The 24,188-nt window shown below is 35.7% G+C and overlaps 1 protein-coding gene across 1 annotated transcript in view; it reads right to left on the bottom strand.

Moving 5' to 3' along the window:
- LOC149838973 (uncharacterized) overlaps window positions 1-21,631 on the bottom strand; it is a 30,058-nt gene extending 8,427 nt beyond the window's left edge. Inside the window, exons 1-4 of the mRNA XM_090006910.1 lie at window positions 21,517-21,631; window positions 19,731-19,779; window positions 15,516-15,604; window positions 15,339-15,395 (exon numbers count right to left, since the gene is read on the bottom strand). Coding sequence (XP_089863036.1) covers window positions 15,339-15,395; window positions 15,516-15,604; window positions 19,731-19,779; window positions 21,517-21,621 — 300 coding nt within the window. The 5' untranslated portion in view covers window positions 21,622-21,631. The remainder of the gene's footprint in view (window positions 1-15,338; window positions 15,396-15,515; window positions 15,605-19,730; window positions 19,780-21,516) is intronic.
- Between the last annotated feature and the right edge of the window lie 2,557 nt (window positions 21,632-24,188).

Below are 24,188 nucleotides of genomic sequence, written 5' to 3'. Positions count from 1 at the left end.
ATTGATTTGGAAAAGTTAGATTTTGAATTTAACTTAAGACTTGAAATAGACCTAGAAGACTTGAAATTCTAAGCCTTAGAATAGTCAAAAATTGGAAAATAGCTCTTGGATTTGAAGAAATGAAGAGAAAAAGGAGAATTTGGAACTGAGGTAGAATTTGAAGAATGAGATTGCAAAGTTTAAAATGAACTTTGAATTTTGAATTTGATTCTCAAAAATCGATTTTGAAAAAGGGGTCATTGATCTTGAGTTTTAAATTCAAAACCTGAAACAGGAACCGAATTTGGAAGTTAAATTTAGACTTGGGAAAAGTGAATTTCGAAAATAGAGTTGGAATTGGGATCCGGATTTGAAAATCAATGTGAGATTTGGAAATGGAATTGAGTTTGGAATTTGGAAATCAAATTGGAAAATGGGATTGGATTTTAAAAATCTGAATCCAAGATGGAATCGGATTTGAAATCTGGAATCCTAAATGGAATTGGATTTGAAATCTGAAATTCTAGATGAGGTTGGATCTAAAATCTGAAATCTAAGATGGAATTGGGTTTTAAATCTGAAATCCAATATGGAATTGGATTTGAAGTCTAGAGTCCTAGATGGAATGGGATTTGAAATCTGAAATCCTATATAGAATTGGATTTGAAACCTGGAATCCTAGATGGAATTAGGTTTTAAATCTAGAATCCAATATGGAATTGGATTTGAAGTTTGGAGTCCTAAATGGAATGGGATTCGAAATCTAGAATCCTAGATGGAATTGGATTTGAAAAACCAAATGGGACTTTGAAGATAGATCTGGATTTTGGGAAATCCAGATTGAATTTAAAAGTGGGTTTAAATTTAGGGAAAATCAAATTTTTGAGGTTTCAGAATCAATCTCAAAACCTTGCTTTTGGATGAGTTGAATTGAGAATCAAGACTCAATCTTTAGATAGAACTTTGAAGATTTTGAAAATAAAGAATAAACTTGATTTTAAACTTGAATCTTGAAATCAGAAGATGAATCTGAGATTTCAAAGTTTAAATTGAACTTTGAAATACGATCTGGGATATTGAATTGAATTTAAAGTCAAATCTTGAAAATGGAAATGAATTTGAATTTTCAAAGTTGATTTGAACTTTGAAATTGGAAATTGAATTTGGAATATAGAAGTGAATTCGAAATTTCAAAGTCAAATTGGACTTTGAAATTGAAGTTTGGATTTTAAAATGAAATATAATTTGAAAAGAAATTGAAAATTGATTTAAGAAATGAAGATATTTGAAGAATTATCTCAAAATCACTTGGATTTTGAAAAATGATGTAATTCTATCCTAAATGATGAATGAATTAAAGAATTTTGAAAATTGGATATTGAAAAGCATATTTCATTCTTTAAATGAATTTAAATAAGATTGAAAATATAATGCATCTCTGACTATGGTCATAAAATGTATTATATAATAATCTATATTTAAATTCAAGTGAAGAATAAAACACATTTTTGTGCCTTTATAGAGTTTGAAATGAAATTAACTCTCAATATATCTTGATTATGGCCATTGATATATATTTTGAATTAATTTTAAGTCAAACTCTGATAAAGAAAGAAAATATTTAGAATAATATGATGATTTTTTGAAGGAGATCTAGTGTAGATCCAATGTTATTCCATAAAAGATGAAAATCCTAAGTTTTGTTCACATTTTGACTATGGCCATAAATGCAAATCAACAACTTAGGATTTAATCACCTTTTATTAGAATGGTGCATGTGTCATTCATGTTCCCGTTGGTGAATTTTTTAAATAAAAGAGAAAATGACATGAAACAAGCAATTTACGATATTTATATGCACATACATTCCAATCTAATACAGGAAATGTAAACTTCTCATTACAATCTAGTTATTATAATTCTGGAGTTGAAATTATAATTTCTAAGCTAAGAAAAGAAATAACATTGTTCGTACATTTCCTGCAAAAAGGGTTAGTATATACAAAGATGCATGTGGAAGAAATCTCATATTGCATTTTTAGGATGCAAGTGATGAAATGTCTATGTACATGGAAAATTGATACATTAGGTTAATGAGAACTCACCTGTGAGAAGTTGTGTGAATGTATGTGTTTGAAGGTGAACTTATAATAATGTAATGATAGGGAGAGTGAAGCATGACACATTATGAGCACAACATTCAGAAAACATCTTTGAATATCCATGTAAGATATGTAGCAATGAGACAGAAGATGACAGGAGATATATATATTAATGAGGTAAATGCAAGTGGCAGGAAAGGAACTGATAGCCTAATGGTGAAGCTGTTGAACTCCATGTGGTAGGTGATGCTGGGATGTTGCTGGAGAAATCAATTTTGCAAGCCATGATGGATCCAATGAATAGGCTATGGTACGACAGGTGAGGCACAGCACATAGGTGCCTGCTGATGCTGGACAGCAAGTGAAGTTTGGTGAAAATGCCGAGTGATAAGGTGGAGATATGAATAGGGTTAAGATGGAAGGCAGCTGGGGGTAAATATATGCAAAGTGTAGCAAGTGTATAGATGGGCTGGTATGATGGTGGAAAGGGTAAGAAGCTGAGCTATGAACGAGAAATGAAAAATAGCAGTGAAGGCTATACAGATATTGCAGGTGACACAGGGGAGGCGGAAATGAGTGTCTGCTGACGCTGGACAGCAGAAGTATTGCTATAGGTGCTGGAAATGTGAATGATGTTGGGTAATAGCTGGGGTATGAGACTAAAATGCAGTGAAGGAGTTTTAATATAGAAATATAGTGAAGATGATAAGTTGTGCAAATCAGAGGGGATGAAGATGGAATGAGTATGGAGGCAGCTATGCAGCTAGTAGCTGCTGTACTGAATACAAGATGTGGCACCAAGACCATATGCAACCAATGCAAGTGGTAAGGGGGTGTGTAATGCTGGACCATTGAAATGATGGAGATGTTGGAAGGTGCAGAGTGGTGTAAGGGAATAAAGTGGACTCAAGCTGCTGCAAACAGCATTGTAGCAGTGGGTAAGTAGCTGAAAAATGTTGACAGCAAGGTGAAGGTATACAGTGGTATTGGGATGGAGAGGGTATAAATGAGAAAGAGAGAGAAAGAAAAAGAAAAAAAAAAATGCAGTGAGCAATGTAATGGAATGATGGGTCATACACAGGTGATATATATATATATATATATATATATATATATATAATATATAAAAACTGAAAGTGCTATAGTAGAGATATGTTGATTTGCTGTGACTTACCAGTGAACTCAGGAAGTGTTGCTAGTTACAGAACCGCCATCCAACCTGCAAAATCCTTCGCCATTCCCTCCACACGAGGTATATATGAATAACTGCAAGCTGCTTCCTTCTAAGTTTTTGAGCTAAATTTAGACTATGTGCTAATGAAAGCTACATGACCATCCAGACCTCCAGGACTTCTTGGTAATACAGCCAAGAATGAGAGCTTTACGCAAAATTGAATCTCACTGATTCCGAGGTTGGCTTGTGTTGCAGAGTGGAATCGGGGCTCCTTCTACCGCTTAAAGGGAGACACCAGGGAGGAGAGAAGGGAAGTTGAAGAACTAAGAGGGGAAAAGAAGGCAGGAAAGGAAGGAGAGAGCGATATACACAGAAGGGGAGGGGTGAAGGCGATCTTCCTTTTCCTTCACTCTAGACTCACTCCGACTCTCTCAGGGGAAAAGAAAGGAAAAAAATTGAAAAGTAGAGAAGAATATGGTGGGGTGAAATGCGATGCCCTTCGACACCCACCCCACGGCTCTTCTTATAACATAAGGCCGTTGGGGGATTTTTCAAAAATGGTCCGAGAAGTTTTAAGAAAAAATTAGGAAAATGGCTCCTTTATAAAAAAAATTCTAAAAAGGGTTTATACTAAAAACAACTTTTATAAAAGGGACTTCTCAACCATTTTTTTCGTGTTTTCTTTTTCCATTTTGATTTTTTTTGTTTTTTCTTTGTAATTTCTATTTTTTGTGTTTTAAAAAAAAACTATGGAAACTAAATGATTTTAAACTAATTTTGTGAAATTCAGAAATATTTACAAAAGAAAGGTTTTTTGAGAATTCGGGTTTGATTTTTTTGAAATTTCTTCATAAAATGGGTTTAAATCCAGATTCTGAGGAAATATTTGAGTTTTTGGACCTCGAATTGAAAAATATAGAACAGTGGATCCAAACGGATACCGAATGGACTGTCTGAGCCATTCAGAAATCATTTTTGAATTTTTTTATAAATTTGATTTAAAAATTGGATAACGGGGCTCAGAATTGAATTTTGATGTTGGATCCAGATCCGGAATTGAGTCGGACATAGAAAATGGATTTGATTTCAGAAAAATCTGAGAAATAACTGGAATTTAGATTAAAACTGACTCAATTACTCAGAAAATGGGGGCCGGAGGCAAAAAAAATATATTTACAAAATTTTGAAAATTTTGGGGTGTTCACACCTCCCCTCTCCTCCCTTGTTTCTTCTTCTTCCTCCCAGTTCCCCCATTTCTTCTCCCTCTCTTCCGTTTTTCTGTCGACAAAACCAAAGCTACAACTGTTGGTGGCTCTGGCTTGCTAAGAGGGAGAGTGCCAAGCACCCCCACCCCCTTTGCTTTTGTTATTTTTCCTGCCGACTAGGTGGGACGGCTGAAGCCGCCACCCACCTTCCAGTTCGAGATAGGGACCCCGTGCCTAGCCCTCAGAGCCAATCCTTTTCCCAAAGTTACGGATTTGTTGGCCAAAGGTTGTTCATCTTGGAGACCTGATGCAATTATGAGTACGATCGGGCATGGGCAGCACTCGATTCCGCTTTTTTCTTCTTTTTTTTGGCGGAGCTGAGCCCCGACAGGGCCAACCCTTGTCGCACCTCTTTGTCGAGTTGAGCCCTGACAGGGCCAGCCCGTCACATCAGTGACGTTGTTAACGAGTCAAGTTGTTTGGGAATGCAGCCCTAATCGAGGCGCTGGAGAGGGTGAGAGCCCTGTCGTGTCTAGACCTTGTTGCCCCCTGTCAGCCCTCCTTCCTGTCGCAAGATGGGGACCAGGTCGAGCTCGGCCTGACCACCGAGCCCACCCCCTCTCGTTGGTCTCGTAGCCAACAGAGCTCAGCTTAGTCTTTGCTTTCAGACTGAGCCAGCTCAGTTAGAAAACTGAGCTTGGTTCAGACAAGATTTACACCCCGCCTCTTGTATCGAGCCTGGCTCAGTCCGGTAGGCTCAAACTGAGTTCGGGTTTGGCCCCTGCAACACAATCATCATCACGGCAAGGTTTTTAATACCATCCTGTATACAGCGCAACGTAATCTTATTAGCGCTCCACGCTGGCACCACGAAAGCAACATGCTTACCAAGGCACAAGCCCTTAAAAACCTACGCTTTGAATCATCAGCGAGTTCGACCATCTCCGAGGTAAAGAAAAGTTGCATACGAGGACAAATGACAAAATATTTCTAACTTATACGTAATTATATATATGCTTTTAACTCAAGGACGCAATTTTGTGTATTCTTGTCCATTTAAAATTTATGTCATTTACATTGGCGTCGCGTTGTTAGGTGCACAAGCTACTACTTACGCAATTTATTTAGATGATATATGGTTTCATAAATTGTGTATTACTAAAAGAATTTATTTAGCTGATGTACAATTTCATACAGCGTGCATCGCTTATGCAGTTTATTTAACCGATGTACAGTTTCGTACATCGCGTATCGCTAACGCAGTTTATTTAGCTCGATGTGTGGTTTCACACATCAGGCCTTGCTTTATGTCATTTACTTTGCCATCGCGCTGTAAGGCAATTTTTTCTTCAAGAAAAAAAATATACCATCAAGCAAGGGGACATGAATGTCCGTGACTACTTTAGTACTCTTGGTCCTCTATGTGACGAGTTATCCCTTATTGAACCCAAATGGGTTGCTAGTGAGGATGTTGAGCTAAGAAGAGAACAAATGGAAAAAGAGCATTTTTTAAAATTTTTGCATGGTCTTAGGCTCAAATTTGAACAAAAATTTATCCCCTCCACTGTTAGCCATTTCTAAACCTGAAAATCATGTGAAATCTTACAAGCCTCCACACTTTGGGAAGCAAAATAGCTATAATAAAAACTATAAAAAGGTTATTTGTCATCATTGCCATGAACCGAGGCACATAAAACTTAATTGCCCCAAGTTGAATGACTCTCCAAAGAACAAGGTGGCTTCCGTTGAAGAATCCACACCAAAGAAGGATGAACCAAGGGAAGAGACTTTTTCTCACGTGCTCAACTATCGAAGGCACTTTAACAATTACTCAAACCTTCATCTACATCGAGTTTTGTGATAGCCCCATCTTCTACTCCAGGTATATCTTCTTGGATCCTTGATTTGAGAGCCTCCTTTCATATGACACCTCATGAGAATGGTCCATCCAATTTATGCACTAACTCAAAAACTACTTATGTTTCTACGGCCGATAGAACATCTTTGCAAATTAAAAGTATTAGAACCTTAGATTCTTTTCAAAAATTTTGTTTACCAAAAGTTAGGGTTATTTCACAACTAAATTTAAATCTCCTTTCCGTTTCTCAAATTTTTTTATCATGGATGTGAAATCTCCTTATCATCTAAGAGATGCTCCGTGCAAGGATCTCCGGTCCGAGAAGCAGATTGAGAAAGGCCACAGGAGGAGAGATCTTTACTTCATGAATTATCTAAATCTTCTTCCAAATTCTTTTTGTAATTATGTACAAAATAAGGATATTGAAACTTGGCATAAAAGACTTGGACATCCAAGCTACTCAAAGATGTATCTTCTTCCTTATGGGAAAAAATTTTGCAATAAAAAAGATTTAATTTGTAAAGATTGTATCTTTGGAAAGATAAAATCCATCCATTTTCCTAATAGAACTTTTATCTCTAAGAGACTTTTTGAATTAGTGCTTTCAGATATTTGGGGACCTTCTCTCATCATATCAAAAGGAAGATATTCATATTATGTTACTTTTATCGATGATTTCACTAGATATGTGTGGATCTACTTCCTTAACTTCGAATCCGATGTATTCTCTATATTTAAAATTTTTCATATGATTATCAAAAATCAATTTCAAAGCAATATTTTTATTCTTAGATCTGATTCAGGTGGTGAATATTTATCAAATGAGTTTCAAAATTATTTAGAACAAAATAGGATTTGAACCAAAAGTCTTGTCCTAGAAATCCCCAACAAAATTGATTAGTCAAAAGAAAACAAAGGCATATTATAGAAACCACTAGGACACTACTTATTTCTAAAGATATTCCAAAAAGTTTTTGGGCCGATGTCACTCTAACATCAACGTATTTGATAAATAAAATGGCCTCATCATCCTTAAAAATTGTATACCCTTATGAAAATTTATTTGAAAGAACACCCAATTTCAAGCGGTTGTGAATTTTTGGTTGTAAGTATTTTGTACTCTTACATAAAAGAGATAAATTGCCTCCAAAAGCTATTGAATGTGTATTCATGAGTTATGGAGAAAACCAAAAAGGATATAGATGTTTTGACTCTAAGAGTAACAAACTATATGTTTCTAAAGATATAACATTTTTGGAAAATGAAAATGGTTTTGAGAGAACCAAGGAAAACAAGGAAGTAGATTATACTTTTCTATTTGACCTCTTGCCACAAGAAAAGTTGACTTCTTGTATTAATTTTTTGAATGATAACGGTGATAATACCTATAATGATAATGAAAATAGTGATAATAATGTGTATTCAAATGATGAGAATGCAGAATCACCTGTAAGAAATGATGATATTGTTGATAAACCCATATAATATATACTCGGAGTGAGCACAGGAATCCTCTAAGTGCTTTAGAAAAATATTCACAAAATTCGTCTTTAAAAGAAACCTCTTAGAAGATTCAATTGTGTCTCTAACCCACCAAGTAGGTTTGTATCTTATGACACATTGATATCAAATTATAAAACATGTTTAATAGTTTTACATTCCTATCATGAACCATCGCATTATAATGAAGCCAAAAATCTTCCACAATGGGCTGAAGCAATGAATATAGAACTGAAAGCCCTTGAAAATGCTAAAACATGATAAATAGCTTCATTACTCATAGGAAAGAAATTTATAGGATGTAAATGGGTTTTTAAGGTTAAAACTAAGAGTAATGGGACTTTAGAAAGATACAAAGCTAAGTTAGTGGCCAAAAGGTACTCTCAATAATATGGAATTAACTATGAAAAAACTTTTGCCCCAATAACTACAATGACTAATGTTAGGACACTCATAACCGTTGCAACTATTCAAAAATAGCACATATAGCAACTAGATGTTAAAAATGCTTTTCTAAATGGTGAATTAAATGAGGAGGTTTACATGGATCATTCGACGGGGTTTTATAGTGGAAAAAAAATCCTTAAACTTAAGAAAGCTTTGTATGGTCTTAAACATGCTCCTAAGGCTTGACATGATACATTTAGTAATGTGACTCATCTGGGTTTTCATTCCTGCTATACCAACAGTGTTTTTTTTGTCAAAAGTATAGGTTCTAAAGTTGTTATTCTTCTACTTTATGTAGACAATATGATTATCACCGAAAGTAACAAGCAGGGAGTTAGCGATATTAAAAATATTTAAAAAAAAATGATATGTCTGATTTAGGCTTTTAAAGATTTTTTTTAGGTATTGAAGTTGCGTATTCTCCTAGAGGGTACATTATTTCTCAAATGAAACTTGTTGATATTTGTACTAAGTTTGGCATTCTAGATCATAAGAAAATAAAAACCCCAGAAATGATTAATGCTAAATTAAGGCTGGAAGATGTCTTGAAAATTGTTAGATACATCAAGAATACTACAACAAAGGGGGTTTTCTTATCTTTGTCTTCTTTCTTAGATTTACATGTTGATTGGAGTGAAAATCCCAATGTTAGATTCTCAACTACGGGTTTTTGTATATATTTAGGTGACTCTCTGATTGCATAGAGAAGCAAGAAACAGTAAAAAGTATCATTATCTTCAATTGAAGTTGAATATCGTGCAATGGCCATAACAACAATAGAGCTTGTGTCGCTAAAAAGTCTTCTCAGTGATATGAGAGTAATCATCTCAATACCTTCGAAGATGTGTTGCAACAATAAGAGTGCAATCTAAATTGCAAGCAATTACACCTTCCATGAGCGAACCGAAGATACTGAGATGGATTGTCATTATGGGCGTGATGAGTATCTCTGAGGAACTATTATGTTGTCGTATGTCGCATCGAAATACCAACTTGCAGATTTCTTCACCAAAGTTCTTCCTGCTCGAGTTATTTTTCTCCTTAGCAAACTTTCGGTGATTTCACTGTAAGTTTGAGGGAGGGTGTTAATATATATATATATATATATATAGATAGATAGATAGATATATATATATTCATATATTTTATATATTCTCAAGTATTGTAATAGTTAATTCCCTATAGAGGCATTTTGGTCCTTTCACTTGTAATAATAATTGTTTATTAGAAACAATTATTAATTTATTTTTATTTTTATTTTATTTATTTTTATTTTTATTTTATTTTGTTTTTATCTAGCCATTAGGGCTCCCCAACATAGAGTCGTTGCGGCCCCAACGGTCATAAATATGACCGTTTGGAGTTCCCCAACGACTCCATGTGGGGAGCTCCCAATGGCCTCTCTCCTTGGTTTTGTATATAAATAGGGAATGTGCTTCTCCTTATTCTTCATTGTTTTTTTCAAAGCATATTATCAATAAAGTGTCTATTCTTTTACTTGTTTGTGTAGCCCTTTGCTGGCTCTTTGTATTGTCCCATAGTAGACTTATGCTTATGCACTTTTGTGCTTATATCGTGCCTTGTTTTGTCTACTCTTTGACTTGTATGTACTTTTGCACATGGTTCTTGTAATTCTGCATACTTCATTATAGCCTTCATGTAAACTTCTTTCATAAGATTTTCATTTAAAAAAGCATTTTTAACATTCATTTGGTAATATAGACCAATTTTTAATAGAACTCACTGCAATAAGAGTTCTAACCATTGTCATGCGAGCAACCGATGCAACGGTTTCTTCATAATCTGTCATATTCTTGCAAATATTCCTTTGCAGCTAGCTTAGCTTTATATCACTCAAGAGTTCCATCACTCTTTTTTTTTGTATACTCATCGACACCCTATGGGTTTCTTTCCTGATAGAAGATTTTGAATAGACCAAGTTTGAGTCATTTCCAAAGCTTCAAGTTCTACCCTCGTAGCTTTAACCCATTCAAGGTATTCTTTAGCCTGCGTAAGATGAGGGTTTTACATGTGAATGAATTAGGGCTATACACGCTTGGTATTTTTGAAGGAAAGGAATCATATGATACAAATTTTGATGGGGATTTTGATACTCTAGATGATTTCCTAATTTGTAGTTCATCTTTATTAAGGTTAGAAAACTTTTCAAGTGCATATAGAGGATTTTGATTTTCCCCTCTAGAATATTGAATACAAGTTGGATTATTGTGGGGCAATTCATCAAGAGATTCAACATCATTCTCTAAATTATGCTCGCAATCACAATTGTCAATATCCTGTTTTGAAATAAGATCAAACAAAAAAGAGCACTTGGTTACTTCCTTAGGTTGATCCTTATCAAAGAATTTTTCTTTTTTCAAGAAAGTTACATTTCTTGAGATGTATAATTTCCAATTTTTAGAATCATAACACATATATCCTTTTTGGTTGTCGGTGTTAAAATATGTAATCTCATATAATATCTCATATCTAATCTCATAGACATGTAATGTTTTATCTCCTTTCTAGTTAGGATTTTTAGTTTAATTAGTTCTAGTTCAAATATTAGGATTAGCCAAACCAGTCCCTCATTGGACCGATTTGGCCTTTACCTTTTTGACTAGTCAAAAAGGTAAATCCAAAGGAGTCGTTGGACCCCCCCAACGGCTTTAATAGAGCTGTTGGGGAGTCCAACAGCTCCCTTAAGGCTCCTCTCTACCTCTCTATAAATATGGGGCTATTCCCCTTGTAAATCCATCTCTTGTGTGGGATTTTTATCCAAACTCAATAAAGTTATTTATTTTTCATGTTGTATACCCTTTTCGAGTAGTGTGTATTCTTGAATTCTCTTTGTGAACCCTTGTGGTTTTTGTGGTGTATTTGTGAGAACTTGTTGAGAGACATTTGTTGTAGTGTATTTTTCACTTTCTTACAGCCGGCATAACCAAAGAAGGCACAAGGAATAGCTCTAAGAGAAAATTTGTCATTCTGATTGGTTAAAATAAAACATTTACAACCAAAAGTTCATAATCTGGAATAATCAGGGGTGAGTTTAAAGAGTTTCTCAACTGGTGAGATATTGTGCAAAAAAGATGGCATTTTGTTTATAAGATAAACAGCATTTAGAACAGTTTCTACCCAAAAGACCTTAGGCACATAGCTAGCAACAAGTAAAGTCCTTGAAGTTTCAATAATGTATCGATGTTTTCTCTCAGCTAAGCAATTTTGTCGTGGTGTGTGAGGACAAGATCTTTAATGTGTGATGCCATGTGAGTGGAGATAATTTTAAAATTCATTTGACAACAAATTTTCTCCCTGAATTAGTACAAAATATAGAAATATCATATTCAAAACTATGTTTTACTATCTTATGAAAATTTTGAAAATGAGAAAACACCTTAAATTTATGCTTAAGAAAGTAAATTTAAGTACATCTAAGTAAAGTCATCCACAAAAATAACACAATATGCATATCCACCTTTAGACACAACTGGTGTTGGACCCCAAACATCTGAATGGAGCAACTCAAATGGTCTAGATGAAATAAAAGTTTTATCTTTGAATGACAATCTTTTCATTTTTCCAAGTACACAGTCTTCACAAGTGAAATCATTAATATTACAAAAAATTTCAAACTTGGAAAATATTAGATTTTAGATACACTAGGATGTCATAATCTTCTATATCACAAGTTTAAATCCATTTTTTGGACATTACAACAAAAATCACCTTTCGATATCTCCAAAAATCCATATAATAGAGACTTTTTATCTATATGGCCTTGCCCAATCAACTTCCATCACTAGCGATCTTGCACCAAACATTCATTTGAAGAGAAGGAGACATTACAACCATAATCGAATATTTGGGACACGGATAAAAGATTTAAATTCAATTTAGGAATGTATCTAATTTTTGAAACGGGAAATTTTTTGGAGTTAGAAAGATTTTTTTCAAAACTTTCTATTCCTTTGATTTCAAGAGGTGTACCATCGGCCGTAAAAAAAAATTGACACACTTAAGTTATTATAACATTCGGATAAAATATCATAGTTTGGGGTCATGTAAAAAGATGCATCGGAATCAAGAAGCCAAAGAATCTTATCGGGATCGAAATAAGATGATATCATAGCTCCAGCCGATGAGATCCTCTAGTAAGAGGTTGAAGAGCTTAAACTAATTGAGTTAGAGACATGCTTCCAATAGATGATTCTTAGGATGTAGGAATGTCCTTTGACTCTTATGGAGAGTCAACCAAAGCAACCTTCTTCTGAAATGTCCCTTTTAGTTTAGGACATTAGGGCTTAATGTGTCTCAATTCATAGCAAAAATAACAAATAGTTTTTTTCTATCATAATCATTTCCTTGTCTTCTATAGTGAGGAGATTTATAAGCAAGAACATAGCTTTTCGGTCTAGAAACAGCTCAAACCGAGTCATCTTCACTTTTGCTTGTATGTTTTTCAATCTAATTTCCTCCATGTTCAATTCTTCTATAGTATCTTCAATAGAGGAAACTTTTCCTCTATGGAGAAAAATAGACTTTGTAGATTCAAATTTCGGTCTTAGACCATTGATGAATTGGTAGAAATGCTCCCCATCCATTTGCCTTTGGCGGAGTTCTATATATTCATGACAATGTCATTTTGGCTCTAGGAGAGTCAATAATTATTTTCAAAGTTCGGATAGGTCATTATAGTATTCTCTAATAATTTTATTCCCTTGGACCATAGTTCAAACTCTATCTTGCACATTGCATATATGTGCAATATCTTTAAGAGAATACATTCTCTTAAGATAATCTCAAGCTTTGTTAGCATGCTCAAATTTGGCAAGGCCTGAACACTATTTAACATCTATAATACTGATAAGCCTAGACATGATCTTGGCATGTCTCATCCTCCATTCCTTCCACTTCTTCTCATAAATGATTATAGCCTTAACTTTTATATTGTCGGTTAGAGGCACCTCTTTCTCACCCTCTACCTTAGTGAGAACTAGCTTAGGTTTCAGATCGGATCCATTTACTAGTCCCTACAACCTTTTTTCCCAAATAAAGTGCTTCATAATAGAAGCCCATGTTAGATAATTGAAAACATTGAGTTTTATAGGTTTAATGGTGACATTATCATTGTCATCCATTTTTTACAAGGGTTAAGAGAAGAGGAGAGAAGGGGAGAAGAAAGAAGAAGCAATATCAGGAACACGAGCACTCCTCCACCAATGATTCACACGATCACTGGAACACTTGCATGATCACCAACACTTTGAAGAAGAGTCTTCAAATGAGCTTCAATACTTCCAAGCTCTGATACCATGTAAAGATTCAAGAAAGCTTCAATCACGAACTACAAGGTTAACAAATCTTCAACTTGAGTAGATGACAAAGGTGTTCTCTAAGGAACACACTTACACAACCCACAAAAGTGTTCTAAAAAAATATACTCACAAATCCCACAAAGAGGATACACAATAAGGAACAATATAAAAAATAATATTTTATTCAATGGAATGAGTATCCAAAAACCTAAACTTACAAAGGGATGAACACCCCCTATTTATACCCAAAAGGAGAGAGGAGAGTTGTAGAAAAGAGAGAGAGAGATCATTAAAAGAGTGGGAGCAGTCAAATCAGTTTGACTCTCCCAATATTACATATATATTTATATATGATAAATATATACATATGTAATATATATTATGTATAAATAGGTATATATGTATGTATACATGTAAGTATAATACCATATACACAAGTATATATATATATATATATGTACAATTTAACACCCTATTCCTTCTCATTTATATTAAACAGACATCTTTTACATGACATAAATACCCTTGTTAACAAAAAAACAAAAACTATACAGGAAGGCTAATAAGGTAATCAGACAAGTGTAATATGATAACACAGTGAGACTGGATCTTGGATCCATGATCCAATCTAGATTTCAGCACATAATGTCTCAATACAATAAAGACTGAATTAAAGATGATATACTAGCTACAGCATAATACATAATAGTACTCAAACTGTTGCCTCATAGCCACCTCAATGTTGTGTTGCACATCAGAAAAAATAATGGAAGTTATGGGTGAGGAACATAGGAAAAGAACCTTTTTAGGAACAGACAAAATACAGTCAAAGAACAATTAAATATTAAAAAAAAAGGAAGAACATTTCTTAGCTCAGGATTTTGCAGGGAGAAAGTCACTTTCTAATCATAATTGGGTTCTTTCTGGAAAAGAATATATTTTAGCTAGAAATTGGAAAGGAAACCATGCAACCTAAACAATTTATTTCCTGAGAATAGAAAGACGCATGAAAGTTTGACACAACAATCCCAAGTCAAAAGACCAACCATATAATTGACTCCAGATATGTCACATGGATATGGCAGACAATACAGGGACACGGCCTTTTTTATTAAATGTTAAATATGACTAGTATATGGGGATATGGAATGGGAGCCAAAATGGAGTATCTGTGTGGCGGAGGACTCCAGTAAATGTCATATTGCTTTTTTGGTTCCTTGATTGCAGTTAGATTCACACTTGAACCACTACCTGACCATGAACATGTATAATTTAGAATCAGAACAGTGTTGAAATGAATTGCCATGAACAGTCATTATCAAAAGGCTTCTTTGACATGTTCGTCTGCCAAAAAATTACATTATCGGAACAGCCATCTCCGAGTAGCTAGATGATCCTTCTATTCATATGATTTACAGAAATTACTTAGTTTTCATAGTTCTTTTGCAAAATCATAATTTTTTTTACCTTATCTTGATATTGAGATGAGATTAGAAAAGAGTGAATATATTAGATATTAGCATTCTTCACTCACCAAGCTACATTTATCATATTGCTGTTTTGCATGTCTACAATGAGACAAAATGCCACATAACGTCAAGATCAGAGGCGGGCAAATATCAGAGTACACAAATTATGGCAAAAATTAGTCAAATATTCACCAAATAATAATGAGTGTCTTTGTGCAGCAAACTATACAACAGTCGGTTGATGCAGTAAATGTAAGAACCAGCAACAGGATAAATGCATTTGCACCTTATTAACACGGACTGGTTTCCCATAAAGTTTGATCATGTTTAGAATCTTTATTGCCTGCATCCATCACGAGAAAGAAATTACATATAAAAACATGTTAAACCCAAACAACTACCACAATGTTGCCACTGAACCAAGACTAAGTCCTAGCATTAATAATTTAATAGTGTAACTCACATAATCAGCATCCTCTTCACGTCGGAACTCCACAAAACCATACCCTTGATGGAGATTTGTCACTCTGTCTTTTGGCACATAAACATTAACTGAAACGGCAATTAAGAAGATATTTTAAAAAATGGCCATCTAACAGAAAAGTTGGCTGCATTTAATCTAGAAAGAATTTACGAATGTTGTTCCAAGAAAAAAGTTTCATCCTTAGAAACATAACCTACAGAAAAAAGTTTCATGATTTTCATCCTTAGAAACATAACCTACAGAAAAAAGTTTCATCCTTAGAAATACAACTTACATGTCTGAGACACTCCTACGCTAGTTAGTAATCAAAGTACACCAATGCATGATCAAAATACAGAGACCAAGGTTAAATGTTTTGATGCAGAGAAAAGGCAATCAATCTCACAAGAAGCCCAGACAGCCACCATATAATGTAACCAAATTATAATTACTGACCGCATTATACCACAAAGATATAATTGCTTATGAAGCATGGGCAACATTGATCACATGCAGGACGATTGTAGTCATCTCAATGCAGACACCATGAGGGGGACGCTAGGAAATCGGTTGCTCTCTCGAGAGTTTGTCATCATTGGTTATCTGGTTTTGTTTGGTTTCATGAAACTCTAGAACCCTTTTAGGAAACATTAACAGACCACATCATACATATACACAATAACATACAAAATGATTAGAATGTTCGGAGTAAGAAGTGGCTAGAAAAAAAGCAATTTCAATGCTCCATGAATAGATGCAAGGTTACCATTAAATCACATTGTAAGATCAGAATTTCAAGCAAGAATGAAACTCATCATCCACCATATCTATACTTATTTTTTTCTTAAATTTATTAAAGGATGTTGAAGAATGTAGTATATTGTATCATTCTATGCATTGCCCCTTCTTGTATATTTTATTGTTTATAGGGGGATTCATGTGGAAGACCCAAAATGATTTTCTTTGTTGGTTCATATCGCCGACCCCAATTGTTTTGGGATGCAGGCGTAGTTGTTGTTGTTGTTGTTGTATAGGGGTATTCTTGTATTTTTTAAGTTTCTGTTGTAAGAGTCAAGCTAGAAGTCTATTTATGTCTTCTTTCTAATAGTTTGGTAGTGAAGGGGGGTGACCCCTTATATTGTTGTAACTCTTTCTTTTGCCACTTAATGAAGCGTCGCTTCTCATCTTCTTTGCTCTCTCTCATGGTGGGAACTTTATTGCTTTGATATGATATCAGATCCATACCCAACCCTAGAGAGAAGTATTTGGTGTTCATCTGGAAGAAAAACGGAAGAAGAAACTCCATTCGGGTGCATTGGATGTGTCTTGTTTTGTGTGCCCCAAGAAGGGTGTCAGTGTATTTGTTGCAGTTTGATTCTATTGTGTTGGGGCTTTGCTAACTCTTGATTTTAGATAATTTCTAAATGAAGAATCATTCCAATCGGAGGTATACTCAATTTTATATGGAGTTTTTCTCAATTTCTGAATAGTGATGTGAATAGTGTTCACATTTGAGAAATCACCTGGTGTTGATCTCATCAGGGGTTTTCGATGACCCAAAATGAATGTATCCTGGTCATTTTATGTGTGGATGCTGTTGTATATAGTCTAAGTGTGGAATTTGTTAATTTGGTGAAGTTTTGAGGAAGTTTTGGGTCCCTTATAGTACGTGGTAACCTTGTTTTGCCCATATAATGGTGTTTCAATGATTATTTCATTATTAGTGGTTTTCGATGACCCAAAATAGATGCATCATGGTTGTATATGGTCTGGGTATGAGATTTGTTGATTTGGTGAAGTTTTGGGTCCCTTATAGTAGGCGGTAACTTTGACTTTTCCCATATAGTGGTGTTTTGACTGCTATTTTAGCATCTGACTTGCTTGTTACTGCATAGCATCAAGATAGATGGTTGTCTTCTTGATATCAGTAGTTCTTTGTCTGATTCTGTGGTGTTTTGGTGCTTGCTTGTTGAACTTCTTGAAGATTCTAGATCGGCTGTACTATCCTTTGTTCGATATCTTGGACCTGTGGGTACAGAGGTGTAGTTGGGTGATTCTTTTCACGTTGGGACTGCATATTACTTATTTTCTCTTGGTTGTTGTGGATTGACTTCTTTATGAAGGGTTTTTGTAATTCAGAGGTTGGTGCACAGTTTGGAGCACTCTTGAGTAGTGGACTTGGATTGTTAGAGTTCTCTCGGGAAAATCTATGGGCAGTTTTTTTTTTTTAGGGTCACTTGCCATTTAATTGGGTTGTAATAAGGCCTTTTTATTTTTAAGCCCTCCGTAGAGGGTAGCACTTTTGATTTTACTTTTATTTTTTTAGTTAAAACAATAAAGATAGTTCTTATGTGGGGTACAAAAGTTTTTTTTCACATTCCCTGTGTTCGACCCAGACTTCACCACTAGTGTGAACTGGAATTTGAAATTTGATGCACAGTTTGCACAAGCGAATTTCATTGAAGAATATCTTTTAAAAATACTTTCACAAAAAATTGCATCAATATGTTAAATCTGTGAGACCCTGGATCATTGGGTATTGTTTTCACAATTGTTTTAAAAAAAAAAATCCACTTTTTACGAGGATAAGTTTGGGTCGTTACATGAAGATCTCAATCAATGATTATATAATTCTATCAAAAAACACTAGATCAATTTTTGTCCATTGAAAAGAGGAATCCCTAGATCCCTTGAGAGAAAATATACATTCAACAAAAGCATAAAATATCCAAAAGCAACATCTTATTACTCACTTTGGACACAAAACATTGAAATAATATAAGATACTTTATCACATGTATGTCAAATCTAAAAACTTCAAGTAAGCCTAACAACAAAAATTAACTACTATGCGATGATTTTGGACAATAAAAAAAATATGCTACAGGTATAAAGTGCTCTATAGATCCATACTTGAAAAATGGTGTCCAATGCCAAACTAAAGTAGGAAAAGATAATAACAAAATATATTCATTATCTCAAGCAACTTTTTAAAAGATCTCACATTCAAACATACTTATATTCATATCATTGTATGATAAACATGTACCCAGATAATTTCATAACAGGGAATCAAGTTCCCATGACTAGGAACTGAAATTTCCAGCCGCTTCTACTTCCCACTTCCTAGGAAACAGGATTCCTATAAAGTGCTTAATGTAACCATCGGATGACCACAGTTCAAAAACCACAGGGGGGCTCCCTGGATACAAGGTCGAAGCTGGCTGTGCTCCCTTGTGGGCAGGGGGGACCTCAAGGGTTTTACCAACCAAAGGCTTGCCAACGTGTGGTTGGTGATCGGGGGGTGGTTTTCCCTTGGCGTAGCCGATGCTAAAAATAAAAGGGAAAAAAAGCATGGGTTTCACACTCAAATACAAGAAGTGCTAAAAATTCCATAGTTTGTTCCCAATTTAAAACATTCAACCAAGAAGGAAACATAATATAAAAACTTGACAGCCAAAGTCAGGCATGTCATTCTTTCCTTTTCTTTTTTGGAAAACTTACCATTTTGAAAACAAAATGTGTGGTTCCAAATTCAATATAAAGATGCCGATTAAGCCAACTAACTTGCCCAACCATCAATATAGCCTGCTATACATGCATAACATAGATTTATATATGGTGTTTGCTTACCTAGTTGGTGAAGCACAAGGGGGTGAAAAGTAATACTTATCCTTTGAAGTTTGATCTGAAGCTTAAGCTCCATATCGTGTGAGGCCTACAAATTGATTTTCTATTTGATACACACGCGCGCGTGAACAAAGAAAAAAATAGACCTATGAGAACCTTTCTAGAAAATCAATAAAAAACAAGCTATCAAAGCAAGCCAAAACTTATGTTGGGATAAGTATTAAAAGGTTATGGAAGACTAAGCATCGTTGGCACATAAATTTGAATGACAATTCAAGCAATAAGAAGCATCTGAAAAACAAAAGAAAGAAAATTTTGATAAAACTATATATCAATACAATAGGAAAATTGATATTCATGAAATCATTAGATAGGAAGCAGGACATCTAAATAAACACCAGAGGAAAACAACATTTACCATCGACAAAGCATCAATGGTAACAAGAATTTCCTACATCATTCAAGCACACAATGGGCAGTGTTGAAGACCATTACAGCAAGAAAATATTAAGGCTGCTGAGATCGCTCTTTAGTTTATGCATTAGTATCCAAATCATGCATATAGATGAGCATAGGGAAACCTACCAACTGGGCCTGCTTGAACAAACAGCTCCCACAATAACTCTTCTGTGGCCTGCAAAAAGATGCAACACCATGTGACAAAAGGTCACACAGAAGGAAGTTTTGAAGGCTCAATAGATGAATATACAAGAAACCTGACTGACCTAAGTCATTTAAGCTGATAAAAGTAAAACCTGAGATTCAAGAAATTTAGCCTGTCTTAAGTTATTCAAATGATATCATCAGTGCACAAAAGACCACACTACTATTTAGTGCAGAGCAGTTGGGAGCTATTTCAGACCTAAAATCACAGTAAGCAGTTGCTCAAAACACCTATAAGTTAGATTAAAGGAATCAATCAAAGCAAATAAAAATACATTATGAACATTCATTTACATTATTACATAGTAGTTATAAATTATGTCATTACACGAAATGGCAGTTGGCTTGGTGACTCAACCAAATCAATCTAGTAGGATGACCCAATCTAAGTATATCTAGAATTATATTTTCAGTTAATAACTGTACATATGAATTTTGAAGACGCTAATTATTGTGTTTCTCCATGAATTATTTTTCATATTAACTTTCATTAAGATGCAATGTCTAAACCTTTTTGCTTATCATTATTGTCCATATAGATGTCTGATATGATTCTTGCATCCAAAGTAATGAATACTTGATTAGTATCAGAGTTTCAGAACTTACTTCCATTCCTCGGAAGTTGATCTTGGAATCAGAAGTTAACACATAGTAGTCGTAAGTAGATTGCAGATACTTGATAAACTAGCTCATGACTCATGAATGTTATGGCATTATATTCAAAAAGTTTAGCAGTAGCCACTGAGTAACTAGTTAAGCAGAAGGCTGTTTTTATTTGATAAGATGTAAAAACTAGGTACGGATGGTTGTTTGCTTCTTCCTACCAGGCAGCTGAGACCAAGGGCGAAGAAATGGGCGATGCAGTGGGTCTGGTAGATCAAATCCATCCGGTGGAGATCTGGTTAGAAGTGAATCATGGGACATTCATTCACTAGTGGCATTGAGCATCCAAATCCATATTGCTTGAGGGCAGTCCATGCTCACAGGAAAGAGGCAATCAAGTTCAGAATTCATCTGTTGGAATCTATTCCCACATGTGGGCAACACCTTGTGCCTTCACTTTCTGTTCTGTTTTCATGCCTTCTCCTGTATCGCTGTAATTGGTCGCATTGTTGAATATGTTTCCATTGATTCAAAAGACTATAACAACAATTTCTGACATCACCTTAGTAGCCAAAATCATGACTAGGCACCTAGTCAAGCAGGGCGCAAGCCTACCGCCTAGGCTAGGTCTCCTAGTCGGAACGCATCATGTTGTAGGATAATCTGAACTAAAATGTAGGAGCTGATAAACAAACCTCACGCGAAGCATGGAAATAGTGCGAGGAATCGACATCTAAAACTATGAAAAAAAATTGAGGTGCACCAAATGAGCCCGATTAGCTACTAAAAATCAATACAACAGCGCAGAAGGATCTCATTGTGAACAGTTCATCAAACAAACAATTGCTGATCCCACAATTCCAGCGTGTTTAAAAAAGAAAAGAATGCACAAATTGGATGCTAAAATCAAGCACTACACTCGGGAAACAGGACTAATCGTAGCTCGTAAGTTTACCCTAATCGCTACACCCAATCATTCCGCCAGAAACTAAATTGGGGCTCTTGATTCCTTAACAAGGGTAGGTCATGAAGAATTAGAGTTGCAAACCCCAGATTTCTATAAAGCCTTAGAGAAACCCTAGTAGGAGAAAGTGGAAGAGGTTACCTGGGCGTCGACATTGCCGACGTAGGCGGTGGCTTCTTGGTTCCTCTCGGCGGAGTGCTGGCCCAGCAGGTTCGCTCCGACGCCCGGAGCGATTCGAGTCGTCATGGTTGCTGCCTCCCTTCGTTGAGGAGGAGCCTTCGATTCCCGCCTCCTCAATTTAGGAAAGCGATACCGTAATGCAACTGAGAACGGATCGGATACGGTTCCGATCGATATTGATCCGCATTCACGTCGGTGTTTGACTGCTTGTCCAAGTTTGAACAGAACACACTGTCCAGCACAGACAAGACAGTGTTTTTATCCAGGACACACCGTCCCCCCAACACCCTCTTTTATTTTATTTTATTGAGTATCGTCCCCCTGTTCCTATCCGCTCTGTTCCAGGGGTGTCGTAACCAAAAAATCACATCCTGCGAGACACGTGGAGCAGAGCATCCGCATGTCTGCGGTTTGACTGTGCCAGCGTCTCTTGCAATGCGCAGGACACACAATCAAACGCCCCTCAAACTGGATAAGCCGCCACTCGTGCCTCGGCTTGCCTTCAGCTCGTTCTTGAAATAGGCTCTTCAAGACGAACTCTTACTCTTACCGTGGGTGTTCAGCTCGACTCATATATGCTCGCCAGCCAGTAATCAATACGTACTACATATATTTCATATCATGGTTAAAGTGTTTAGCTTCCCGACAATAATAAGTTTAGGTTTCAAATCCTGTGGATTACAGCTTTGAAAACAATATATTTTATTTTGTAAAAAAATGAGCAAATTCAGGTTTCTGCTATTTTTTATTTTGAAAAAAGGTATTTTTTTTGTAAAATAAGCTAGCTTGAGCTCATCTTATCTAACTCGAACTTGCCATGAGCCTGAGTTCGGCTCGGTTCACCACAAGAATAAGCTGACCTTCAATTCAACGCCTTATGCTGCGTTCGGTTTCGTTAAGCTCGTGTACCAGCCCTAGACTAGAATGGGGAGATGTGAATGAGTACTAGACATACTTTTGTTTAACGTGTTAATACCACAATTGCACATAAGAATTGTATATAGGCATTATTCATTGAGACGTAATCAGATCTTGCACAATCATATTCAAAGGTCCGATTAAGATTCCAATGAAATGAAAATATGAGATACGATAGTGGAATAAATGACAAACTGCAATACAACTTGCAATTGAATACCTCATACTCTGAATCTTCTGACAGTGTAATGTGGACCCTCACTGCAGAAGAACAGTGGTCTATTATTTTCTTTTTTCAATAATCAAAGCTGGGGTTAGGCCCCTTCCATTAAAGAAGATTAAGAAAATTATCAAGATACAGATTCAGAGAGAGGGCGGCGGCCTGTCATGCCTCACCAACACCCATATTACATTACATTACAATCAAAACAAGCAGCAGAGAGAAAAGGTAAGGATTCCTGCAAGAAAACTGGGACATCATCAGCGAAAGGGATAAGCACTGTTAACACGAACAAGGTGAGAAATCCATCAACTTCAATGAGAGAAAACGTGGAAAAGAAGTCGCATGCCAGGTAGAGAAGAGAGTATTCTATTTCTCTCAAAGACTGTTATTGTTTCAGGCAAACGTAAATGAACGATGCCAATGTGCAAATAGTGACCATCAGGAGAACGGGCGCCAGCTGGGGTGCTACCTTATAGGAAGGGTGGATAAAGAGAACCGCAAACTGAATATCAATGCACAGACGATCACAAGGCTTCCAAGGGGTTGGGAAAAGTCTCTTGTCAAACCAACAGCAAATCGCCAGCCGGTCATGATCACACCAGTCAAGCTTGTGAAATTTCTCCATACAAGCCCTCCAAACATCATTTCTGATAACATTGAGAGAGTAAATAAATCCTCCGGTTGCGAATTGCCCAAAATTTTCAAATAACAATGTGAAGGGTGTTGACGATAACCCTTCTCACCTCTCTTTCCTTGATTTATCGCGATGGTTACAGGAAATATCTCTTGGTTATGGAAACTGTATATTGTACCGCTATGATTTTTTTCAAGTTAGTTATATATTGTGTATTATAGATATTGTATCCCTGATGATTTAAATAAAAAGAAAAAAGAGAGCGAGAGTGTTTGCCGTGGATGTAGGTCTAATATGACCGAACCACGTTAATTCCTTCTTGTGACAAATTACGTTCGTCATTCATTTGGTACACTGTGTAAATCGTTACACAGTGATACCTGCAAATCGCTTCCTATTTACATATCGCTAAATGGTGGTGTGAGTCATCTCATAAATCACTACATGGCGATCTCTCATAAATCGCTACGGTGGTATCTCTCATAAATCGCTACACGGCAATATCTCGCAAATCGCTACATGGTATCAGATCCTAGTTGATCTCTAGTTGTTGTGTCTTCCTCTTATTCTTGTCAAGTATTTTTGGCAACTGTGTGTGATTCCTCTTCATGGCAAACAGCTCTTCAGGACAACCTCAATCTCTATCATCAACAGAGCGAATCCCTGTTCAGGATCAGGTACCTAATATAAAAATCACATCGATATCAATATTATTGAATGATACAAATTATCTTTCATGGTTCAAATCGGTTTCCTTATACTTAAGCGGTAGATCTAAACTTGGATATAGTAATGGAGAAATAACTAGGCCAAGCATAAATGACCCCAAATATCGTGATTGGAGGTCTGTGAATGACC

The sequence above is a fragment of the Nuphar pumila genome, chromosome 5 (genome assembly GCF_984573655.1).
Source record: "Nuphar pumila chromosome 5, dmNupPumi1.hap1.1, whole genome shotgun sequence".
Lineage (NCBI taxonomy): Eukaryota > Viridiplantae > Streptophyta > Magnoliopsida > Nymphaeales > Nymphaeaceae > Nuphar > Nuphar pumila.
This window is presented reverse-complemented; position numbering and strand designations above follow the sequence as displayed.